The following is a 20,789-nucleotide window of genomic DNA, read 5'->3' on the forward strand; positions in this document are numbered from 1 at the left end:
ATTTGCTTTTATGCAGCAGATGCCCTTCCGGCAGCAACCCATCTCTGGGAAACATCCATACACACTCATTCACGCTCATACACTACGAACAATTTAGCTTACCCAATTCACCTGTACCACATGTCTTTGGACTGTGGGGGACACCGGAGCACCCAGAGAAAACCCACGCGAACGCAAGGAGAACATGCAAACTCCACACACAAACGCCAACTGACCCAGCCGAGGCTCGAACCAGCGACCTTCTTGCTGTGAGGTGACAGCACCACCCACTGCGCCGCCCTACATGTGTTTATAAGTCAAGAATACAGCATTTGTAGCTGCAGTTATAAACTGCTTACTAACACTTTTTAATGTAGATTTAATGTTTAACAGATAATGAATTCACTAGATGCTAATGCTTAGTAAATGATTCATAGTGTGTTGTTATTATAAAGTGTTACCCAACATTCTCTTCGTAAAATTTGACTGCATGTCCTACTTGTTTGCAAAACTCCCAAAATCTTCCAATGCATATAGTTTACTATAGTTCCCTATATTGTTTACCATGCTACTTTAAATATTCGCTCTTAAATTGCATGCAAATATGGCTTAGTAATAAGTGTAATTCCTGCACGCCACCGGCCAACCACTAAGCATGCAGTAGTCTCTCTAGGACTGAGAGAGTGAGACCAGTGATCCTTGCATGCATGAAATATTGCACATTATTGCAGTTTTGCTTGCTACACAACTAAAAACATGCTAGATATAATACAGTTTTTCGTTCGGGATAGTATTATAAAGTACTATAAAGATTTGTAACTGGCGAGTGACATGATCTAGTGGGTTGTCTATTGTCATCTTTAAGGTGCGCGTTCGTGATTTCAGGAGGCATGGCTTTGGACTGCAAGGGAAGGTCTGTTTTCTCAAAGCTATTATGCTAACGGTTAGCATTTTGTCAGACCACCCACTGCAGCTTTAATATTTTTAAGGCACAGGGTTTGCTCAGTTTTTATTTTAAGTAAGGTCAACTAATTGCTTTTTGCAGTGTATCTGAACTCAGACCAATTGCTACAGGTAGTTTATAGCAGCTTTAACATTTACCCATTTTTTCATATGAACTGCAGTCTGTTTAAACCAAGCAACGAGTGTCACACAACCCTGAAAGTGATGCAAAAAGCAACATAATATCCTTTTGTAGAAATTAAACCACAAGCATGTTTTCCCGATTAGCCTGGGCTATGTAAAATATGTATACAAGTGAGCCTCAGTGTTGACACATTATTACTGCAGTGTTGTGACAGCTTGTTTGCATGCTGGTTTGGACTACTCCGTTTGCATCTGTCTGCAACACAGAAATAGTCAGCAACACCACACCTGCCATGCCGCATGTTTTAGAACCTGTTCATCAAAATTATAATAATTATACCAAATGATGTTGTAGTGTAGACTAGCTGCATCATGTTGTGCTTTGAAACATTTCATTTAAATGTAGTGAATATGGTACAGTATGTTAATTATACCCAATATATGTTTTGAAGTGTTGTACTGTGTTTTAGCCTTGCCGCCACCAATATTTTTGACTTTTTTGAACGTTGCAGTAGTGCTTCCCACTCATAAACTTTACTTAGCACATTTTTTTATCCTTACTATTTTTACTTTTTTTACTTTACTTTTATTTTTACACATTTTACTATTATTATCATCTTTTAACACTTTTTTGTATCCACCCAATATAAACAAATTGATTAAGCAATTGATTAAGTAGTGAAAAATCTTCTCTCCTTTGCCCATTTCATACTGCTGGTTCTGTGTGCACGAGACCTGCCAACACTCCCAAAGACAGTTTCAAGTGCTCTGCAGTTTCACAGAGACTTGCACCTTTTTGAGTTTTTTTTTAAATCTACTCAAATGTTCGGGATTTGATTTTGCTTTCGTTTTTTAAGCTGTCGTTAATTTTATGCACACAATCGTGAGAGTGACATTAAATACTTAATTCATTTGCTGTATATTTTATTAATTTAATGATGCCAATATATTACATATTTTATACATCTAAAATGCTTTGGCAATACTGTACAACATGTCATGCCAATAAAGCACCTGAACTTGAATGAGAGATAGAGAAAAGCAGATTTGTCAGTGGGTGCACATGGCTCCTGAATAGCATAAAAGAGAAATAGTTTATTTCAACAGTCTTTTTAAAAACTTTAACCCATTGAAAAGAAAATGTTTTAAACAGATACTGTAATGATAAAAACAGTGTTAAAAATCAAATTAAGTTTTGTTTTTTGCATATAGTTAACTTAACTATAGTTAACTTTGCTGTGGGTAAAAGATGTTTTAATCCGTTTACCCATCCTGCAATTATGTACTTGTATCTCATAATTCATACTTTTTTCTTGCAAATAAAATCAGGTAACACTTCAGTTTATTTACCAATTTTCACTATTAACTTGTGGCTTATTATCTACATTGTATATTGTATTCGACATTTGGTAAAACTTAATTTTGATTGTCCATTTGAGTATTAGTAGACTGTTTGCTTAATATCTGTTGAAACTGCTGCTAAACAGACATTTATCTCACTATAAACTTTGTAAGAACACGTCAACACTAAACCTAACTCCAACCTAACTGTCTACTTATAATATAATGAAAATTAGTTGTCATGTAGATGCAATGTAACTTAAATTCAACAAACGGACCATCAAAATAAAGTGTGACCCTACATTCCTTATCCAACTCAAATACCTAAACCTAACGTCTACCTTAATACATATTAATAACCAGCAAATTATGAGTTCATTGAGGCAAATTCCTATTTAATGCTGTATTAAAAGCTAAAATATAAAGAACATAATTACCGTACAATAAAGTGAGACCAAAAAAATTAAAACATATGATTAGTCTGTGCAAGGGCTGCACGATGGCGCAGTGGGTAGCACGTTCACGTCACAGGAAGAAGGTTGCTGGTTCGAGCCTCGTCTGGGTCAGTTGGCGTTTCCAGCCTGATCTCACGAGAAAACATTTTGTCAGTTTAGTGGCTAATTCGTATGAATTCATACGAGTTCAGTCGTACAAAATTGTACAATTTTTAAAAGAAGGCGTGGCACCTAACCCCACCCCTAAACCCAACCGTCATTAGATCGTAAGAATTCATTCGAAATTAGCCACTAAATCAAAAAGTTATGAATTGCCGTGAGATTGTGTTGACGTTTCTGTGTGGAGTTCGCCTATTCTCCCCGTGTTCGTGTGGGTTTCCTCCAGGTGCTTTGGTTTTCCAAGTCCAAAGACAAGTGGTACAGGTGAATTGCTGCTTAAAACATATGCTAAGTTGGCAGTTCATACCGCGGTGGTGACCCCAGGTTAATAAAAGGACTAAACCCAAAAGAAAATGAATGAATGGTCTGTCCAAGTAAGTGAACATTATAGGTCCCATGAAATTGAAATAAAACATTTTAGATGTTAGTTTCAGTCTGTGAGTTTTAAGATATCTATTAGCTTGTGCGCTCCAAAACAGTTCCAAAATTTGCATTTAGAAAATACTAAATTGATATAAACATGTAAAGCTTGCAGTTTGTCACTTCTGTCTGAATGGATCAGCATTTTTTTCACAGCAGCCCATACTGCAGTTTCTTATCGAGCCTTGACCAATTAAATGCTCTCTAGTATGTGACATGCCCCGCCCCCTTCAAGACACTTCTCATTTGCTTTTCATTTGATGCGCTTGAGCTCAGTCACTCTCACTGGCAGAGCAGTGAGAAAACAAAACGCTATTGGCTGTTCTTTTTAAAGGGGAGGAGCCACCCTCTCGTAAATTTTTCAGTTGAGATTAAATCAAACATAGAATATAAAATGCACATTTTAAAGCACTTCACAGGACCATTAAAGCATAATGTTGAATGCCCTGAGGGTCAGTAAACTAACAAAAACATTTAAGTTTGGGTGAGTTAAGCTTTGCTTGATTTGCTTGATCTTTGAACATCCTTTTGAATGCCCTTCTGTACTGATGAATATATGCATATATGTTTTATTTGTCCCTAGTGAAACAATCATGTTTCTACATGAAATATTCCATCAGGGATTGAAGGCGAGGATAGCAAACTGGCCCACGCTGGTTCTAGGTATGTCATGAACATTACATTTTTATCTCTCAGAAAGCTAATTACTGCACTCAGAAGCAGCTATTCAGAACACCCTACCAACAAAGACAGCACATTGCAGGGTGACACTCACATCAAGGACAAGCCGTTTCCGCTGACGCACGGCATCTCAATCAAACCCGTCATTGACGCCTGACTTCCTCCTATCTCACCGCATACAGACACACACATACACACACATGCGCACACACACTTCAGCAACAATGAGAGCCAGACAAAAAACCCTCCAACATCCTAGACCCCAGATAAACATTTTCAAATGTGCCTGTGCATAAAAGAATCTCTTTTAATGACTTTGACTTTGTTTTCTCCTGTTTAGCGGATCTCTTTGATATCTTGCTGCCAATGCTGAACATCTATCAGGAGTTTGTGAGGAACCACCAGTACAGTCTTCAGGTTCTAGCAAACTGCAAGCAGAACCGGGATTTTGATAAACTCCTGAAGCAGTATGAATCCAATGCTGCATGTGAGGGGAGAATGCTGGAAACGTTCCTCACATACCCCATGTTTCAGGTGGTGCTCTCACATTCTCAGTGTCTAATTTAACTGATTTGTTCGGTTAATTTAAACTGCCGTTGGGAATTGTTGGCATGTGTATCTACAAATAAGAAATGTGTTTTCCCATAAACCATTTGCATGAACTAGTCAAACTCACTGAAAGCCTCATTTGTCTCTTGTTGAAGCCTGATGGACATTATCTCAATTACTCTGACATATGCAAATCTAAAATGTCTAAGATTTCAGTATTTTGCAAATTATATTGTCAAATGTTACACACAAAGAATTATATTACCATCACACCTTATATAAAAGATCAAAAGGTTTAATATACAGTATATATAATGTATATTTTAAACAAACAAGTTTTAGTATATGGTACTGTATGTTAAGGCTGTTTCTATTGACAATCAATTTTAAAATTGATTCGATTTTAAAGTGATGACAGTAGACATGTCTAAAACCTGTATTAAAGATTTGTTATTGTTACGTCCCTGATGTTAAATGTCTAGGAGTTAGAGTAACAGTAAAAAGGCTTAATGGTGGTTGGGGTGAGTGTGGATCAGTCCCCTGCCTTCACTACAACACCAAATTCAGTTTAAGAATTTATAAAAAAAAAAGGAAAAAGTACAATGATAAAACAAAACCGTGAAGAAAAAAAAATTGACTTCAGGAGGGGGAAAGGCCAAAACAACAAACAAGTACACTAACTAGTTAGGGAGTACAACTGTCTAAACTGACAAAGTAAAATTAAAAACAATAGAAATGTACACCAACTCCCCAACCAAACAAATAGGAGAAAAGGGGTTTTAGAAATAAAAATGGCACCCACCTCCCTAAGTTAAGTTTCAAAAGCAGGGTTTAAGCGGTTTTAAATGCTTTACAACAGATTTTCACTTCAAGAAATTAACCACAACGTCAACAATCTTTCACAACACAACAGCAGGCATGCAGTTTAAAGGAAAACACATGGCAGGCAGGCAGGCAGGCAGGCAGGCAGGCAGGCAGGCAGGCAGGCAGGCAGGCAGGCAGGCAGGCAGGCAGGCAGGCAGGCAGGCAGGCAGGCAGGCAGGCAGGCAGGCAGGCAGGCAGGCAGGCAGGCAGGCAGGCAGTGCAAGACCACACGCCGGAAGCAAGCTTCAATGTGGTTTACAACTGATCAACTTTTAAGCTTGCAGGGCAACGAGCAGCAGGTGCAATTAATTAACCTCCTCTCCTCCACACCTAGCTGAGAAACAGGTAAAAGAAAGAGAGAGGGAGAAAATAAAGCAAACACAACAATACATTAAAAACACCATGGAATGTAACATTAAATATATGAAATTCAAATGTATACAGTTCAAGACAGAACAATATAATAATATGTTTTCACATGTATAGGTAACATGCGCTTAAATTACATGTGCACATCATACGTTTTACATTTATTATTACATTTAAATATCCCATTCAGTATATATATTTAAAAAAAAGACATATTTACATATATTTTGTTTTTTATGTTAAATCCTGAGACATTGTGACACATCCCTGCACAGTATATTTTATATACCATTCTTTATGGTAGGTAAATACAATTTGTATGTTACATAATTTTGTAAAGGCAAACAGTACAGTATATTGTGTATAAAAAATAAATGCCATATCAAAATATATATTATTTATACATACTTTCATATGAGCTCGGATTTTATTCTGATATACAGAATTGTAACTGAACAATTTGTTGATATTAAAATGTAAATTTCTAACAATAATTCATTCATTCATTTTCCTTCGGCTTAGTCCCTTTATTTATCAGGGGTCGCTACAGCAGAATGAACCACCAACTATTCCAGCATATGTTTTATGCAGCGAATGCCCTTCCAGCTGCAACCCAGTACTGATACACACTCATTTACACACACTTATACACTGAGGACAATTTAGTGTATTCAGTTCACCTGTACCGCATGTCTTTGGACTGTGAGGGAAACTGGAGCACTCTGAGAATATATTATTGTTAGAAATTTACAGTTTAATATTAACAAATTGTTCAGTTATAATTCAGTTATAATCTGTATATACAAATGTATTGTATTTATTCGATTTGCATGTAAGGCTTAAAATGTTGGGGTAAAGTCTGTGGAAGTGATTGGAGCTAACAATGCTACACTCTACAGTGAAAGCCTCATCAAATAAACCACAGCGTTTAAGTAACAGACATGTATAGCATGAGAGATGTACTCTACAATATAAAACTTGATTGAGGGACAGACTTTCCAATGGACACACATTCTTATCAGAAAATTACTTGCTTTGTATACTTATCAGTGTTTGTCTCTCTGATTGACAGATCCCTCGTTATATCATCACTCTCCACGAGCTACTGGCTCATACTCCTCATGAGCATGTGGAAAGGAAAAGTCTAGAATTTGCCAAGTCCAAACTGGAAGAACTCTCCAGGTGAGGAAATCACCATGTGAAGTGCTTAAACCTGTTTAAATGTCTTGTATATATATATATATATATATATATATATATATATATATATATATATATATATATATATATATATATATATATATATATATATATATATATATATATATATATATATATATATATATATATATATATTGATATTTATATATTTATATACACACACACAACATAATTGGGTACACCACATTTTGAAAATGAGTATTTTCATTATTTTATTATTATTATTTTATTTTATTATTTATTATTTAGCATTTAAACAAAGCAGATTTATTAAAAAAGATATATTTAGCAAAATAATATTTTAGTCACCAAAGATATTTAGAAATTGAAAGATAATACAATTAAAATCAATTTAAAAAAAATATTTGCTTCTCTTGATTTTTCCCTTTTTAAATCTGCATTTAATATATTTCTATAACATATAAATTTGGGTGTACTACTTTTTGGACCATTATCATACGTTATTTTGTTAGGTAAGATCCAGATTTGGCTTCAGTACTGACTAATCTAATGTATATGCACAAATATAGTATTGTATTGCTATTGTAAGATAGATTTGTGAGGGGTGTACACACACACTCACACACACACACACACGCACACACACACACACACACACACACACACACACATATATATATATATATATATATATATATATATATATATACATATAAACAGCTAATAAAAACAAGCCAATAATTGACTTAAAACCAAATGCTTTACCTTGTAAGCCACATGTCAAAATGTTGCAGTCTGCAGCTGTGTTAATAATGCCACAAGCTGAAAGGATTAAGCCCTTAACATGGTCAATAAGTGTAACAGTAGCCAGCTAGTGTAAGCTGTGTGAATAAACCTCAGTTAAAGCCTTTTAGTGCACCACCTCTTATGCTGGATTCACCAGTTTAAAGCCCAATCATATCAGGCTGAACAGAAATGTAGGGGTTGAATACGCATTGTGTAATATATAGCAAGTAGCAACACTACAATAACCAGCAAGCATTTTGTTGTGTGTTTCATAGACATCTAATAGATAGGCATCCTGACTAAAACAAGGCTAATCTGGGTTGTCAGTGAAAATCTAATAGTTGTCTAACAATAGTCCAATAACAGAGAATAGTAATTTTTATTTTCGTCAAAATTGTTGGTTGCCAGCTGCATTTTGGGAGTGAGGTGTGTTCTATACACACACACAAAACCGTCATTAAATAAACTCACTCTTGTATGTAAATGTGTTTGACAATTTTGACACTGTGTGTTTAACATAATGGCCAAAATGTGCACTTTGGAGGTGAACGTTGCCATTGAATTTTCTAAAATACATTGCACTATGAATGTTAAGTAAGTTTTCTCTTTACAAACATGTTTCTTTTTGTGCAGATCGTTAGAAATTGTGCCATATTTACAAAAAGCAGCACTGTTTGGATGCTATAGTTAACATTGCATTAATTCTGCTCCCAAAAACATGTGGTAAATGGAAACTGACAAACACTTTTTATTCATCATGGCACCAGCAAATCAGCTAATGAAGGTGTTTTGTAATTACAGATGAATGTCATACAATAGATTTGAAATCACAGTTAATTTACATTTGAATTCTTACAGTGAACAACATGTCAAAACAATGCAGACCATGATTGCTTTAGCTGTTTGAGTCAATTTCCCATACTTTTGCTCTTGGCATCATGCAGTAGTGATAAATACAGCACACTTACACTTCACACAAGTGCTTTTTATACCCTCATATGTGCATTTACAGTTTTGGCAGGGATGAGTTTCTCAAAGTGGCAAAACACAATAACTTGACTTTCTTACAGTATGTGTTGACTTGTGATGCAAGTGTCATGTTCGCTTTGTTCCAGGGTGATGCACGATGAAGTAAGTGATACTGAAAACATCCGTAAGAACCTGGCTATTGAGCGCATGATCGTTGAGGGCTGCGACATCCTTCTTGACACCAGCCAGACGTTTGTTAGACAAGGTGAGTGGTGTTGACATCTCCAGCTGCCACCTGCCTGACACATAGCTTTAAGCAGAATAAGCACCTGAGTGACAGTGGCAGCTTTAGTTTGATTCCCTCAGGCTCTGAATAATTCATGCTTTCAGAATTGGACAGCATAGTCTTCAGGATTGACAGAGTGTTTGATGTTTTCAGTTTGGGTGTTTTATTATGTATTAGAATCCAGTCCTGTAACAGTAAAGAGGAAAGCTATAGGAATAACGAGCACTTGAGGGTTCTTTGCATTGAACATGTGCAATAGGAAATGGCATTGGTTCATTTTTATAAAGTTCACACTCACTTTTGTAGAATGAGTGACAAGCAAAGCTTTTTTTGTTTGCTTTTATTTTGGGAAAAAATACCTAAACCATAAAGACTTAGTGTAAGAGGATTTGTCATTATTATGACTGTAGTGCAAGACAATAGGAAATATTATTCAGAATGCATTTTAATTTCATATTACATTCTGTCTGTGTGATCCCAACATTCAGCATTTAGTTAGTTACTTGAAAAAGTAAGTAAACCTGTTGCCTTAAAAGTATTTTTTAAGTAAAGACAACCAATTTCTTTTTGCAAGTTTGCAATTTTATACAAAATTGGGCAAATGGTGCAAAATTTTGAGCTGAATTTTTCTACGAATTTTGCCAACAGTTTTTTTTTTCTTAGGATTTGATGACTCATATGATATATAGTGATAAAACAGCTCTATTTTACTTAGTGACCCACCAAAATGAGCCATTTTGTACTAGAATGCAAATCAATGATCTTTTTACAATAATAGAACAAACATAAGCTGCAAATAAATATATGTTGCTCTAAATCTCCCTTTCTTAAAGATGACATTGAAATGCTTAGTTTAAGGTTCATTTTTATTGTGGTGGGCTAAACGTAATGCATAAAACAGACCTACAGTTCTAACTGATTGAAAAAATACATCAAATTAAGAGGGTTAATAGAAAAACACTTAAACGTTTCGCTCCAGTGTCCGTCCGTGTTTTCCTTTATATAAATTACAAAACCCAGTGTTTCTTGAGATCAACAAAATAATACATGTTTTATAAGATTGTTGTTTGTGAATATTTTCACTGCAAAACAAACTATTTGGATATATTTTGAGAACATTTCTGTTCAGTCTATTACTGTCTGTGTGGTATGTATTATGACCTCAAAATGTTTCAGTCATGATAAAGGCTGTGCAAAATTGCTTTAGGGGATTAAAAACTATACCATAAAATTGTATCCAGTGTGTAAGGTGTGTACCAGATGTGGTGCTGCCGGCCAATTTGAGTAGGGTCTGCGGACTGCAAGACAGGGGTGGAACATGAAGGGGTGTAACTTGTAGCGCGTTAGAGGCGTAACTGGAAGTTATGAAGTTACATGTCAAAACTATGTTATCGGCAAGATGGCGCTGTACATCAGTTATTAATGTCTACACCTACTCCACACCTAAACCCAACCATCATTATTAACGTCTGTACCTACCACACAACCCTAAACCCAACCATCGTTATTAACGTCTACACGAACCCCAACCCTTAACTCAACCATCACAGTTATTAACTTCTACACCTTCCCCAATCTTAAACTCAACCTATATCGTTATTAACGTCTACACCTTCCCCAACCCTTAACTCAACCATCATAATTATTAACGTCTACACCAACCCCAACCTTAAACCCAACCATCATAGTTATTAACGTCCACACCAACCCCAACCCTTAACTATCATAATTATTAACATCTACACCTTCCCCAACCCTAAACCCAACCATCACAGTTATTAACGTCTGTACCAACCCCAACCCTTAACTCAATCATTATTATCAACATTTTGCCTTCCCCAAACCTTCCCCAACCATCACCGTTATTAAGGTCTACACCTTGCCCAAACCTAAACCCAACCATCACAGTTATGATTGTCTACACCAACCGCAACCCTTAACCCAACCATCATAGTTAGTAACGTTTTGCCTACCCCAAACCTGCACCCAACCATCACAGTTATGAATGTCTACACCTACTCCAACCCTAAACCCAACCATCACAGTTATTAACGTCCACACCTTCCCCAACCCTAAACCCAACCTTTATCGTTTTTTAACATCTACACCAACCACAAACCTAAAGGGCATATAGGTTACCCCTTTTTTCATATTAATATAAGTCTTTTGTGTCCCCAGAATGTGTCTGTAAATTTCAGCTCAAAACACCCATCAGATTATTTACTATAGCTGTTTGAAGTGTCTATATTATAGCTGGAAAAAAGTTGTTGCTGTTTTTTTGTACTGGGCCTTTAAGGCTAGTCCTCCCCGCCCACCGTTCCCATGTGCCTGTCACCAATCGCCGCCCTCGGCTGCCTCAGGAAGCAGATCTCACGTAACGTGTGTGAGAAATACTACAGTAAGAACTTTAACAATCAGTATTTGATGCATTTTTTGTGGAGTTGCAACAATGAGTCACACACAATGTCAATACAAAGTTCACGCACACACACAGCGAGGACACACACACATAGCGCGGACACATACACACACACACACATAGCGCAGACACACACACACACACACACACACACACACACACACACACACACACACACATAGCGTAGACACACACACACACACACACATAGCGCAGACGTACACACACACACATAGCGCAGACACACACACACACATAGCACAGACACACACACACACACACATATCACAGACATACACACACACATAGTGCAGACACATACACACACACACACACATAGCGTTGACACACACACACACACACACGCACACACACACACACACACACATAGCGTAGACACACACACACACACATAGCGCAGACATACACACACACGTAGCGCTGACATACACACACATAGCGCAGACATACACACACACATACACATATATCTGTTATGTCAATGTACAACATAAACCCTATTTAACGTCCACAAACCGGGATTGAAGCGTCTTCTTTTATAATTGTTCTGACTTGCGGCTGTGCTGATGAAGTGAATTTGAAGTAAATAGCTGTAATTCATTACACACATGCTCTGTTTTGAAACATTTTAAACTTGTAGAACTCACTCTTGATCACATTTGATGATGATTGATGATCCTAGCGAACTGAACAGACCTTTTATTCCCGGTTGCTTTGCGCTCGTCCTGACTTGTTGATATGATTTTACACGTGACTACCGGACATGTTAATGCGTGCAGCTGTCAATCATTATTGGTGGGCGGGGGGACCACACTCCTACGTAAAGTTGCGGTCGATCTGAAAACCGCTCCAATTGGTCCACCATTTTTATGTTGTTAAATTAGAAAAAAAAGGACAGGGTGTGTTTATTTCACCCCAATATGACGGTCTATACACTATACTTACACACATTTCTGTCCAAACAGCTTGTAAAGTAGATTTTTCACCATAGGTGCCCTTTAACTCAATCCTAAATATTAACGTCCACACCAACCCCAACCCTTAACCCAACCATCATAGTAACGTTTTGCCTTTCCCAAACCTGCACCCAACCATTACAGTTATTAATGTCTACACCTACTCCAACCCTAAACCCAACCATCACAGTTATTAATGTCTACACCTACTCCAAGCCTAAACCCAACCATCACAGTTATTAATGTCTACACCTACTCCAAGCCTAAACCCAACCATCACAGTTATTAACGTCTACACCTTCCCCAAACCTAAACCGAACCATCACCGTTATTAACGTCTACATTAACTCCAACCCTAAACCCAACCATCACAGTTATTAACGTCTACACCAACCCCAACCCTTAACTCAACTATAATTATTAACGTCTACACCAACCCCAACCCTTAACTCAACCATAATTATTTACATCTACACCAACCCCAACCCTTAACTCAACCATAATTATTAACATCTATACCAACCCAACCCTAAACCCAACCATCAGTTATTAACGTCTACACCAACCCCAACCTTTAACTCAACCATCATAATAATTAATGTCTACACCAACACCAACCCTTAACTCAACCATCATAATTATTAACATCTACACCTCCCTAACCATAAACCCAACCATCACAGTTATTACCGTCTACACCTTCCCCAACCCTAAACCCAACCATCCCAATTATTAACGTCTACACCTTCTCCAACCCTAAACCCAGCATCACAGTTACTAAACGCGAGTTGCGGAGGCATTCATACTTGACATGCTCGCCATTATACTGTTATTTGCAACCCCAGGGGAACATTTGCACATACAGAAATTTGATGTGGCAAATGTGGGTTGCTGATTTTTTGATGAAACACATTTTTTCGTGATATCATTCATCATTCATCTTAAAATAGACTGCTTTAATTTGATCAACAATAAAGATGATTCATTGTCAAAATAAAAAAGACAAATTCTTGTGGATATCTGCAGTGTTTCCAGCCTTTCAAATGTTACTACAGCAAAGATGTTTTCTGTTCTTAAAACTTTAAGCAGTGGACTTTCTTAAAAGAAAGATGAAAATATTAGATTATCTTTAAAACAAACTAAACAAACAACACCATCCTCATCAACAACAAAAAGATATGCAATAGTCGAAATAATAAAACACATTTTTAATGTTTTGTTTTCATCTGAATTAAATGAAATACAAAAGTCAAATACAGCTGAAGACAACATTATTATTATGTGAAGTAAAAAAGAATTTCAATATTACCTAAGTGTAGTATAAAAGAACAACGAAATTCTTCACAGAGTTTTGTAATACAGTACATTTTTTATTATTTTAAGTCTTTTTTTGTTTGTTTGGGTGGAATAAAAGCAGTTTTTATTTAATTATTTTTTAAGGTTAATATTACTAGCCCTCTATAGATTTTTCCCCATTGGCTACAGAACAAACCATTATTTCCTAATGACTTACATAATTAACATATCTTGCCTTATTAACCTAGTCAAGGCTTTGAAATGGCACATTAAGCTGCGTAATAAAACTGTTATGTACTATCATCATTGCGAAGACAAAAGAAATTAGTTATTATAAATCAGCAGTAGTGGAAATAGTACTGTAAAATCATACTCAAGTAAAAGTACCATTACTTGCCCAAGAACGTAGCGCAAGTAGAGTAAAAGTATCTGATGTAAATACTACTCAAAGTATGAGTAAAAAGTAGACCCTTTTAAAAGTACTCAAGAGTAGTGAGTTGTGAGTATTACGCTGTAAAAAGCTGATGCATTTACATGCAATTTGTGCATGTGTGTGTAAATGTAACATTCTGTAGTGCATTTAGTGATTATTTAAGGCAATTTGGTGATTTCAATATTCATACAGTAAAATCACAGTCTAAATAGTCTCTCTGTCATTGTGTGTAAAGGTTTTGGACATCTTCTTTGACATTGCTTCCAAAGGACTTGCTGCATTTATAAAGCGTTTTGAGGTAGTTCAGTATGATGTGAGTAACTTTGTATGTGTGATTTGATTGGACAGGAATCACAGGACTGAATGTAGTGACTGCAGGTTGAAGGAAAATAGTGAAGTAAAAGTACCAATACTGCTCTAAAAATGTACTCAAGGAAAAGTAAAAGTACACAATTTTTAAACTACTTAGCAAATTACAATTCCTGATTAAAAACTACTCACAGTAATTTGAGTATTTGTAAATTGTTACTTTACACCACTGGAAATTAGGTATTAAAAATATTATGTTTAAACATTTTAAACATTAAACAGCACAGAAATGAATTGCGCCTGCTGCAGCCTTAGTGCAGCAACAAAGTTTCTTGATTATTATGCCAGAGAGTATAGTTCCTTACCATATCAACATAGAAAATAGCAGCTTTTCATTTTTCATCATTCTTAGTACACAATATACTGTAACTAGAGTCAAGCTTTAAATAGGAAAATTAACAAAAACCTTTTTTGAAAATTTGGTAGAGATGTTAATGGTCTTTTCTGATTCATTGATTTATGCTAAGCTAAGCTAAAAGTGCTTCTGCCAGAAAGTTTTTCTGAATGGATTCAGAAACTGTTTAACTTTAGGTGACTTGTGAAATGAGCTAATTTTTTAAAAAGTGGAATGTTTTTTTTAACAGTGTGTTTTAAATGTAAACATGAAATTTTCATCAAAGTAATGTAATTAAGCTCATTATCTATATAACCATAATTGCATTGAACAGTAGCATATGTAAGGGATAATCAGTGGATTGGTGTGCATTAAAGGATTTTAAATGCATGACATGGAAGCAAGGAACTGCTTGACGCAAAGCAGATTATTCCATGGTCATTTACCAGGCTATAGACTAGTTTTGCTCTTTGAAGCACAATGTTTGTCTGAATTTTCATCAGTCATGACATGTTAGATCTCTCAATCCCGCTTTTAATCAGTCACAAGCAGACAGAAGTGAAGTGAAAGCATGAGAGAGATCGCATGTGTGCATGCTAATGACATGGGCACATCTAATCGCTCATAGTAATACATTAGCTACCTTCTTACATATATTTTTGAGGATACTGAATACCAATACGTTGGTTAATACCCATAAGCTCCCTGGTAAAGCACATGTCATTGTCCTTGAAATTATGCAAATGAATGAAAGCTCCGGTAACTGTCACTGAGTTACAATGATTACTACTAATGTGTTAGAGAAGGGCATTTATTTCGAACTATGATCATCAAAACTGTACATTACATGATTATTGGGTAACACTATATAATAACTACACACTATGAATCATTTATTAAGCATTAGCATGTAGTGAATTCATTATTTGTTAAGCATTAACGTTAGTAGGCAGTTTGTAACTGCAGCTACAAATGCTGTATTCTTGACTAATAACCACATTTATAATGTGCTTAATAATTGTACTTTCATACTTTGTTAATAGTTTATTTTTCATTACTAAATGAAGTATTGCATTATTTACAAACCATTTGTTTTTAAGATAATTCAGAATGACTTAGTAAACGATTAATAAACTATTGAAATCAAAGTATAGATACCTTACTATTCAGGCATATATTAATGGTTACTATGTATATAAATAAATGCTTAATTAACTCAACTTTTAATCTAAAGTGAGGACTATTTATGCTTTATAAATCCCTTATAAATGACAATTAAAGGCTCAGTATCAAATGAACAATAATCTTTGCAATCTTGTCTAAAGTAAAATTATATTATATTTAAATTAAATTATATACAGTAGAATTACTGTAAAGTATAAAACATTGCCAAATAATAGGAATGTCAAAATACAACATAAAACTGGATAAAACAACGACATAATAATTTAACAATATGATAGGATGAAATGTTTAAACTGTACAGTTTTATTTTAGAAGTGGTTGCAATAATTTATTTTTCATTTGAAGTACAGTTTCGTTTGTGTATCTTCAAATGAATAATGTCGTTTAAGTTCTTTTTGTCCTGTTTAGAATTTAACTGAGCTTTTAATTGTCATTTATAAGAGATTTATAAAGCATAAATAGTCCTCACTTTAAATTAGGTCACAAAACTGGATGAAGTTGAGTTAATAAAGCATTTATTAACATACAAATTAACTATTAATATATGCCTGAATAATAAGAATTATAAATGTCAATATGAATAGTTTATTAATCATTCACTAACTCATTCTGAATGATCTTAAAAAACAACCAACTATGCTCAAATAACTGGTTTGTAAATAATGCAATACTTAATTTAGTAATGAAAAATAAATCATTAACAAAGTATGAAAGTACAATTATTAAGCACATTATACATGTGCTTATAAGTCAAGAATAGAGCATTTGCTGCAGTTATAAACTGCTTACTAACGTTTATTAATGTAGAGTTAATGCTTAACAGATAATAAATTCACTATTTGTTACTGCTTAATAAATGGTTCATAGTGTGTATTATAAAGTGTTACCGATTTTTTTTTTTTACCTTCCAGCCAATAGAAATTAAGAATGGCTATTTTAAATTAAACAAACCTTAACTGCTCTCAGACAAACACAGATGTTGTGTGTTATTCATTCAACTTCATGACTGAACTTGAAGCTCTGTGTAATAGGAAACAGGGGCAAGAAGTGTGTCTAACATTAATGATGAAGAATATAACCACACTTCTTAGCTAATATTCAGATAAGGCCAGTGAAGACTTTGTTCATATAATGTGAACATCAAAACATCTTTACAAGTCTTATTGATTTGCCAATATCCTGTATATTGTAATTTCATGAATTCAGATTGAATTGCTGATTGAACATCTCCCACGTTTCCTTTCTTCTTGTGGACTTTTGTTCAGTGGAGAAGGTGTCTTTGATCCCCATTTATCTTTTGCGCTGCTGTTGTGTCACTCCTAACACTTCTATCTGCTATTTCGATCTCCTCTGCAGGCTCTTTGATCCAACTGCCCTCAGTGGAGCGAGGGAAGCTCAGTAAGGTGCGACTCGGCTCTCTCTCGCTCAAAAAGGAAGGAGAAAGACAGTGCTTCCTTTTTACCAAGCACTTCCTTATCTGCACACGCAGCTCAGGAGGCAAACTTCACCTGCTCAAAGTACGTGACGCACATACACACAATTCTGCAACAAATCAAGTGAAGGCAAAATGACATTTAGCGCACACCAGATAAAATGTCAGCCCCTCTTTCTTTAAAGTAGCATGGCAGCTAAGGCATAGTGATTATAAAACAAAACCCTGGTGATCAATAACTTTGACACCCCACAGCATATTATTTGATAATTGTAATGATGCCAAAAGGTTAATCATGTGTAATGAGGTTTGAGCTTCCCTTGTTCATTTTGTTCGGTCCCCACAGTCCTCATGCAGAGTTTTGCATATCAATACTCTTACACTATAAGAAGTGTATTTGTGCATTTAAATTTGACTTTAATCCTCTGGCACAATTTCAGAAGCTGAATTTACTTATATAAGTAATATGATAAGGTTTTGGATAAAAAATATCTAAACAAATAATTTTCTTGTCATCTGAAACCATTAAATTTTAATAATGACGTATTCATTTATCCAATCATTTAATCACTTATGGTAATTTTAAAAGAATCGAAAGAAGCAAACAGCTTTAGATGTTTTATTATAATTTAAGAAACTATTTTTGGATTAAAATGGCTTTTTTTGTCTTTTTAATGCTAGTCTCATAGCTAGACCGTTTTTGTAAATTAGTACTATAAACAATGCTGTGTTTTATGTTTAATTTACTACAAAATGTATATTATTTCAGCACATTGGCTGTTCTGTTGACCCAATTAGCTATAAAATACACTCACTGGCCTCTTTACACCTGTCCAACTGTTGTTAGCTCAATTTTTTAATTAGCCAATCACATGGCAACAACTCAATGTATTTAGCCTTGTAGATATGATCAAGACAATCTGCTGCAGTTCAAACCGAGCATCAGAATGGAGAAGAAAGGTTAAGTGACTTTGAACATGACATGGTTGCTGATGCCAGACGGGCTGGTCTGAGTATTTCAGAAACTGCTGATCTACTGGGATGTTCACGCACAACCATCTCTGGGGTTTACAGGGAATGGTCAGAAAAAGAGTAAATATTCAATAAGCTGCAGTTCTGTGGGGGCTCAAATGCCTTGTTGATGCCAGAGGTCGGAGGAGAATGGCCTGACTGGTTCGAGCTGATAGAAAGGCAACAGTAACTCAAATAACCACTCATTACAACCGAGGTATGCAGATAAGCATCTCTTACCACACAACACTTCCAACCTTGAGGTGGATGGGCTACAGCAGCAGAAGACCATACCGGGTGCCACTCCTGTCAGCTAAGAACGGGAAACTGAGGCTACAATTCGCACAGGCTCACTAAAATTGGACAAGAAGATTGGAAAAACGTTGCCTGGTCCGTGTAGTCTGTGTAGGTATATACAGCACGAATATAACCGGCCTCTGAGCGAGCTGAGAGAGGTTCACATGAGCTCTACTGGTGTTCCTACTGGCAGTTGTTAAAAAAAAATTGCTCTTCATTTGCATAAAGTTGAAGGATTCTCAAATTTGTCGCTTGGCTCGGCATGCCCACCTGATCGGCAACGGTCGCTGTCACTTGCATAGACGGATGTCGCTCACTCTCCGTTGATATGAACCGTCACTTGTTACTTTGCTGCTGCGAGTCGCTTGTAGGGTGAATGAGGCTTAACGCGCCATGTCATAAAGCGCAAATCATCTCAGATTGGTTTCTTGAACATGACAATGAGTTCACTGTACTCAAATGGCCTCCACAGTCACCAGATTTCAATCACCTTTGGGATGTGGTGGAACAGGAGATTGGCATCATGGATGTGCAGCCGACAAATCTGCAGCAACTACGTGATGCTATCAAGTCAATATGTAGCAAAATCTCTGAGGAATATTTCCAGTACCTTGTTGAATCTATGCCACGAAGGATTAAAGCAGTTCTGAAGGCAAAATGGGGTTCAACTAGTACTAGTCAGATGTACCTAATAAAGTGGCCGGTGAGTGTATGTTGTCTTAATCACAAAAATATAGATAAACTGTATGCTTTTTTAACTCTGAGTTTCTTTTTAATCAAATAACTATATACATTATATATTATTTCGTTATTTAGTTTTGAGCTATCAACAGCTAATACTTCATGCAAACTATTGCTTTGTTGTTCTAAGTTATTATAATTATGTTAATGTGTTAAAAAAAAATCTCATCTCATTTTGTCAATTCACACCTTGTTTTTTAGCCAGTTAAAAATAATGACCAGTTTTAATAACTATTTGTTGATTACTAAAGCGAAATGAGATTTATGAGCAAGCACTTCATGACTACATGACTACATTAAGACCACAAATCCATTATTGTAACTAAGCAGTAGTGGAGATTGTGCCTTTGTGATTAACCTCTCCTTCTAATGGTTTGACTCTGCCAGCAAGGTGGTGTGCTGTCCCTGATTGAGTGCACTCTCATTGAGGAGCCTGATGCCAATGACGAAGATGGTGAGTCTGTTTCTTTCATGCACATCTTCAAACACATCAGCACAGACGAGTGGAGACCAGCATCATTAGCCGTAAATTGGCCATTATTCATGTTGTGCAGGTTAATTAACTGTTATAAACAGGTCAAAAAAAGAGTTCAAACTGCCTGCTGTGTAAATGTCATGTAAGCAAAGATGATAATTGTCATGGATTGATTATCCGCTCGAGGGTATAGAAAGAGACTCAAGGACTAAATCAAAACTGCATCACAATGACCCTCTAACGATCTCTAAAAATGGTTCCCAAGAGCTTATTTAATAAATATCACCATCATTATGTTTCCAAGAAGAGATCCCTTCAGATCAATTATTGTTCAATAATAATGGATAATTAAGCCTTTGAACATCACAACATGCTCAAGTGTAAACTTCTGTTGTTGTTTTGTGTTCTCAGCTAAGAATTCAGGGCAGGTGTTTGGTCACCTTGACTTTAAGATTGTGGTAGAGCCTTCAGATGCTCCGGCCTTCACTGTGGTGCTACTGGCACCATCCCGTCAAGAGAAAGCAGCCTGGACCAGTGACATAAGCCAGGTGAGAAAAAAGCCACATGTTGCCAACAGCTCCTTCCCTGTGAATTCTTCCCAGTCTTGTGCTCATCTATTTTAAGCTATTTAAGTAAAAGTATAATTAAGTCTCTATAGTGGTTAAACATGAAATAAAATTTGTTTCTGTGTACA

General features: G+C 35.9%; 1 protein-coding gene across 2 annotated transcripts in view; it reads left to right on the plus strand.

Annotated features, from left to right (window-relative positions):
- The window catches only part of rasgrf2b (Ras protein-specific guanine nucleotide-releasing factor 2b), a 138,149-nt gene that overhangs the window by 76,075 nt on the left and 41,285 nt on the right, over window positions 1–20,789 (plus strand). For both annotated transcript variants that reach the window (XM_056458497.1, XM_056458499.1), the window contains exons 6-12: window positions 4,024–4,103; window positions 4,462–4,655; window positions 6,976–7,085; window positions 8,987–9,105; window positions 17,496–17,656; window positions 20,008–20,074; window positions 20,507–20,643. In XM_056458497.1, coding sequence (XP_056314472.1) covers window positions 4,024–4,103; window positions 4,462–4,655; window positions 6,976–7,085; window positions 8,987–9,105; window positions 17,496–17,656; window positions 20,008–20,074; window positions 20,507–20,643 — 868 coding nt within the window. The remainder of the gene's footprint in view (window positions 1–4,023; window positions 4,104–4,461; window positions 4,656–6,975; window positions 7,086–8,986; window positions 9,106–17,495; window positions 17,657–20,007; window positions 20,075–20,506; window positions 20,644–20,789) is intronic.

The sequence above is a fragment of the Danio aesculapii genome, chromosome 5, assembly GCF_903798145.1.
Source record: "Danio aesculapii chromosome 5, fDanAes4.1, whole genome shotgun sequence".
NCBI classification, from domain to species: domain Eukaryota; kingdom Metazoa; phylum Chordata; class Actinopteri; order Cypriniformes; family Danionidae; genus Danio; species Danio aesculapii.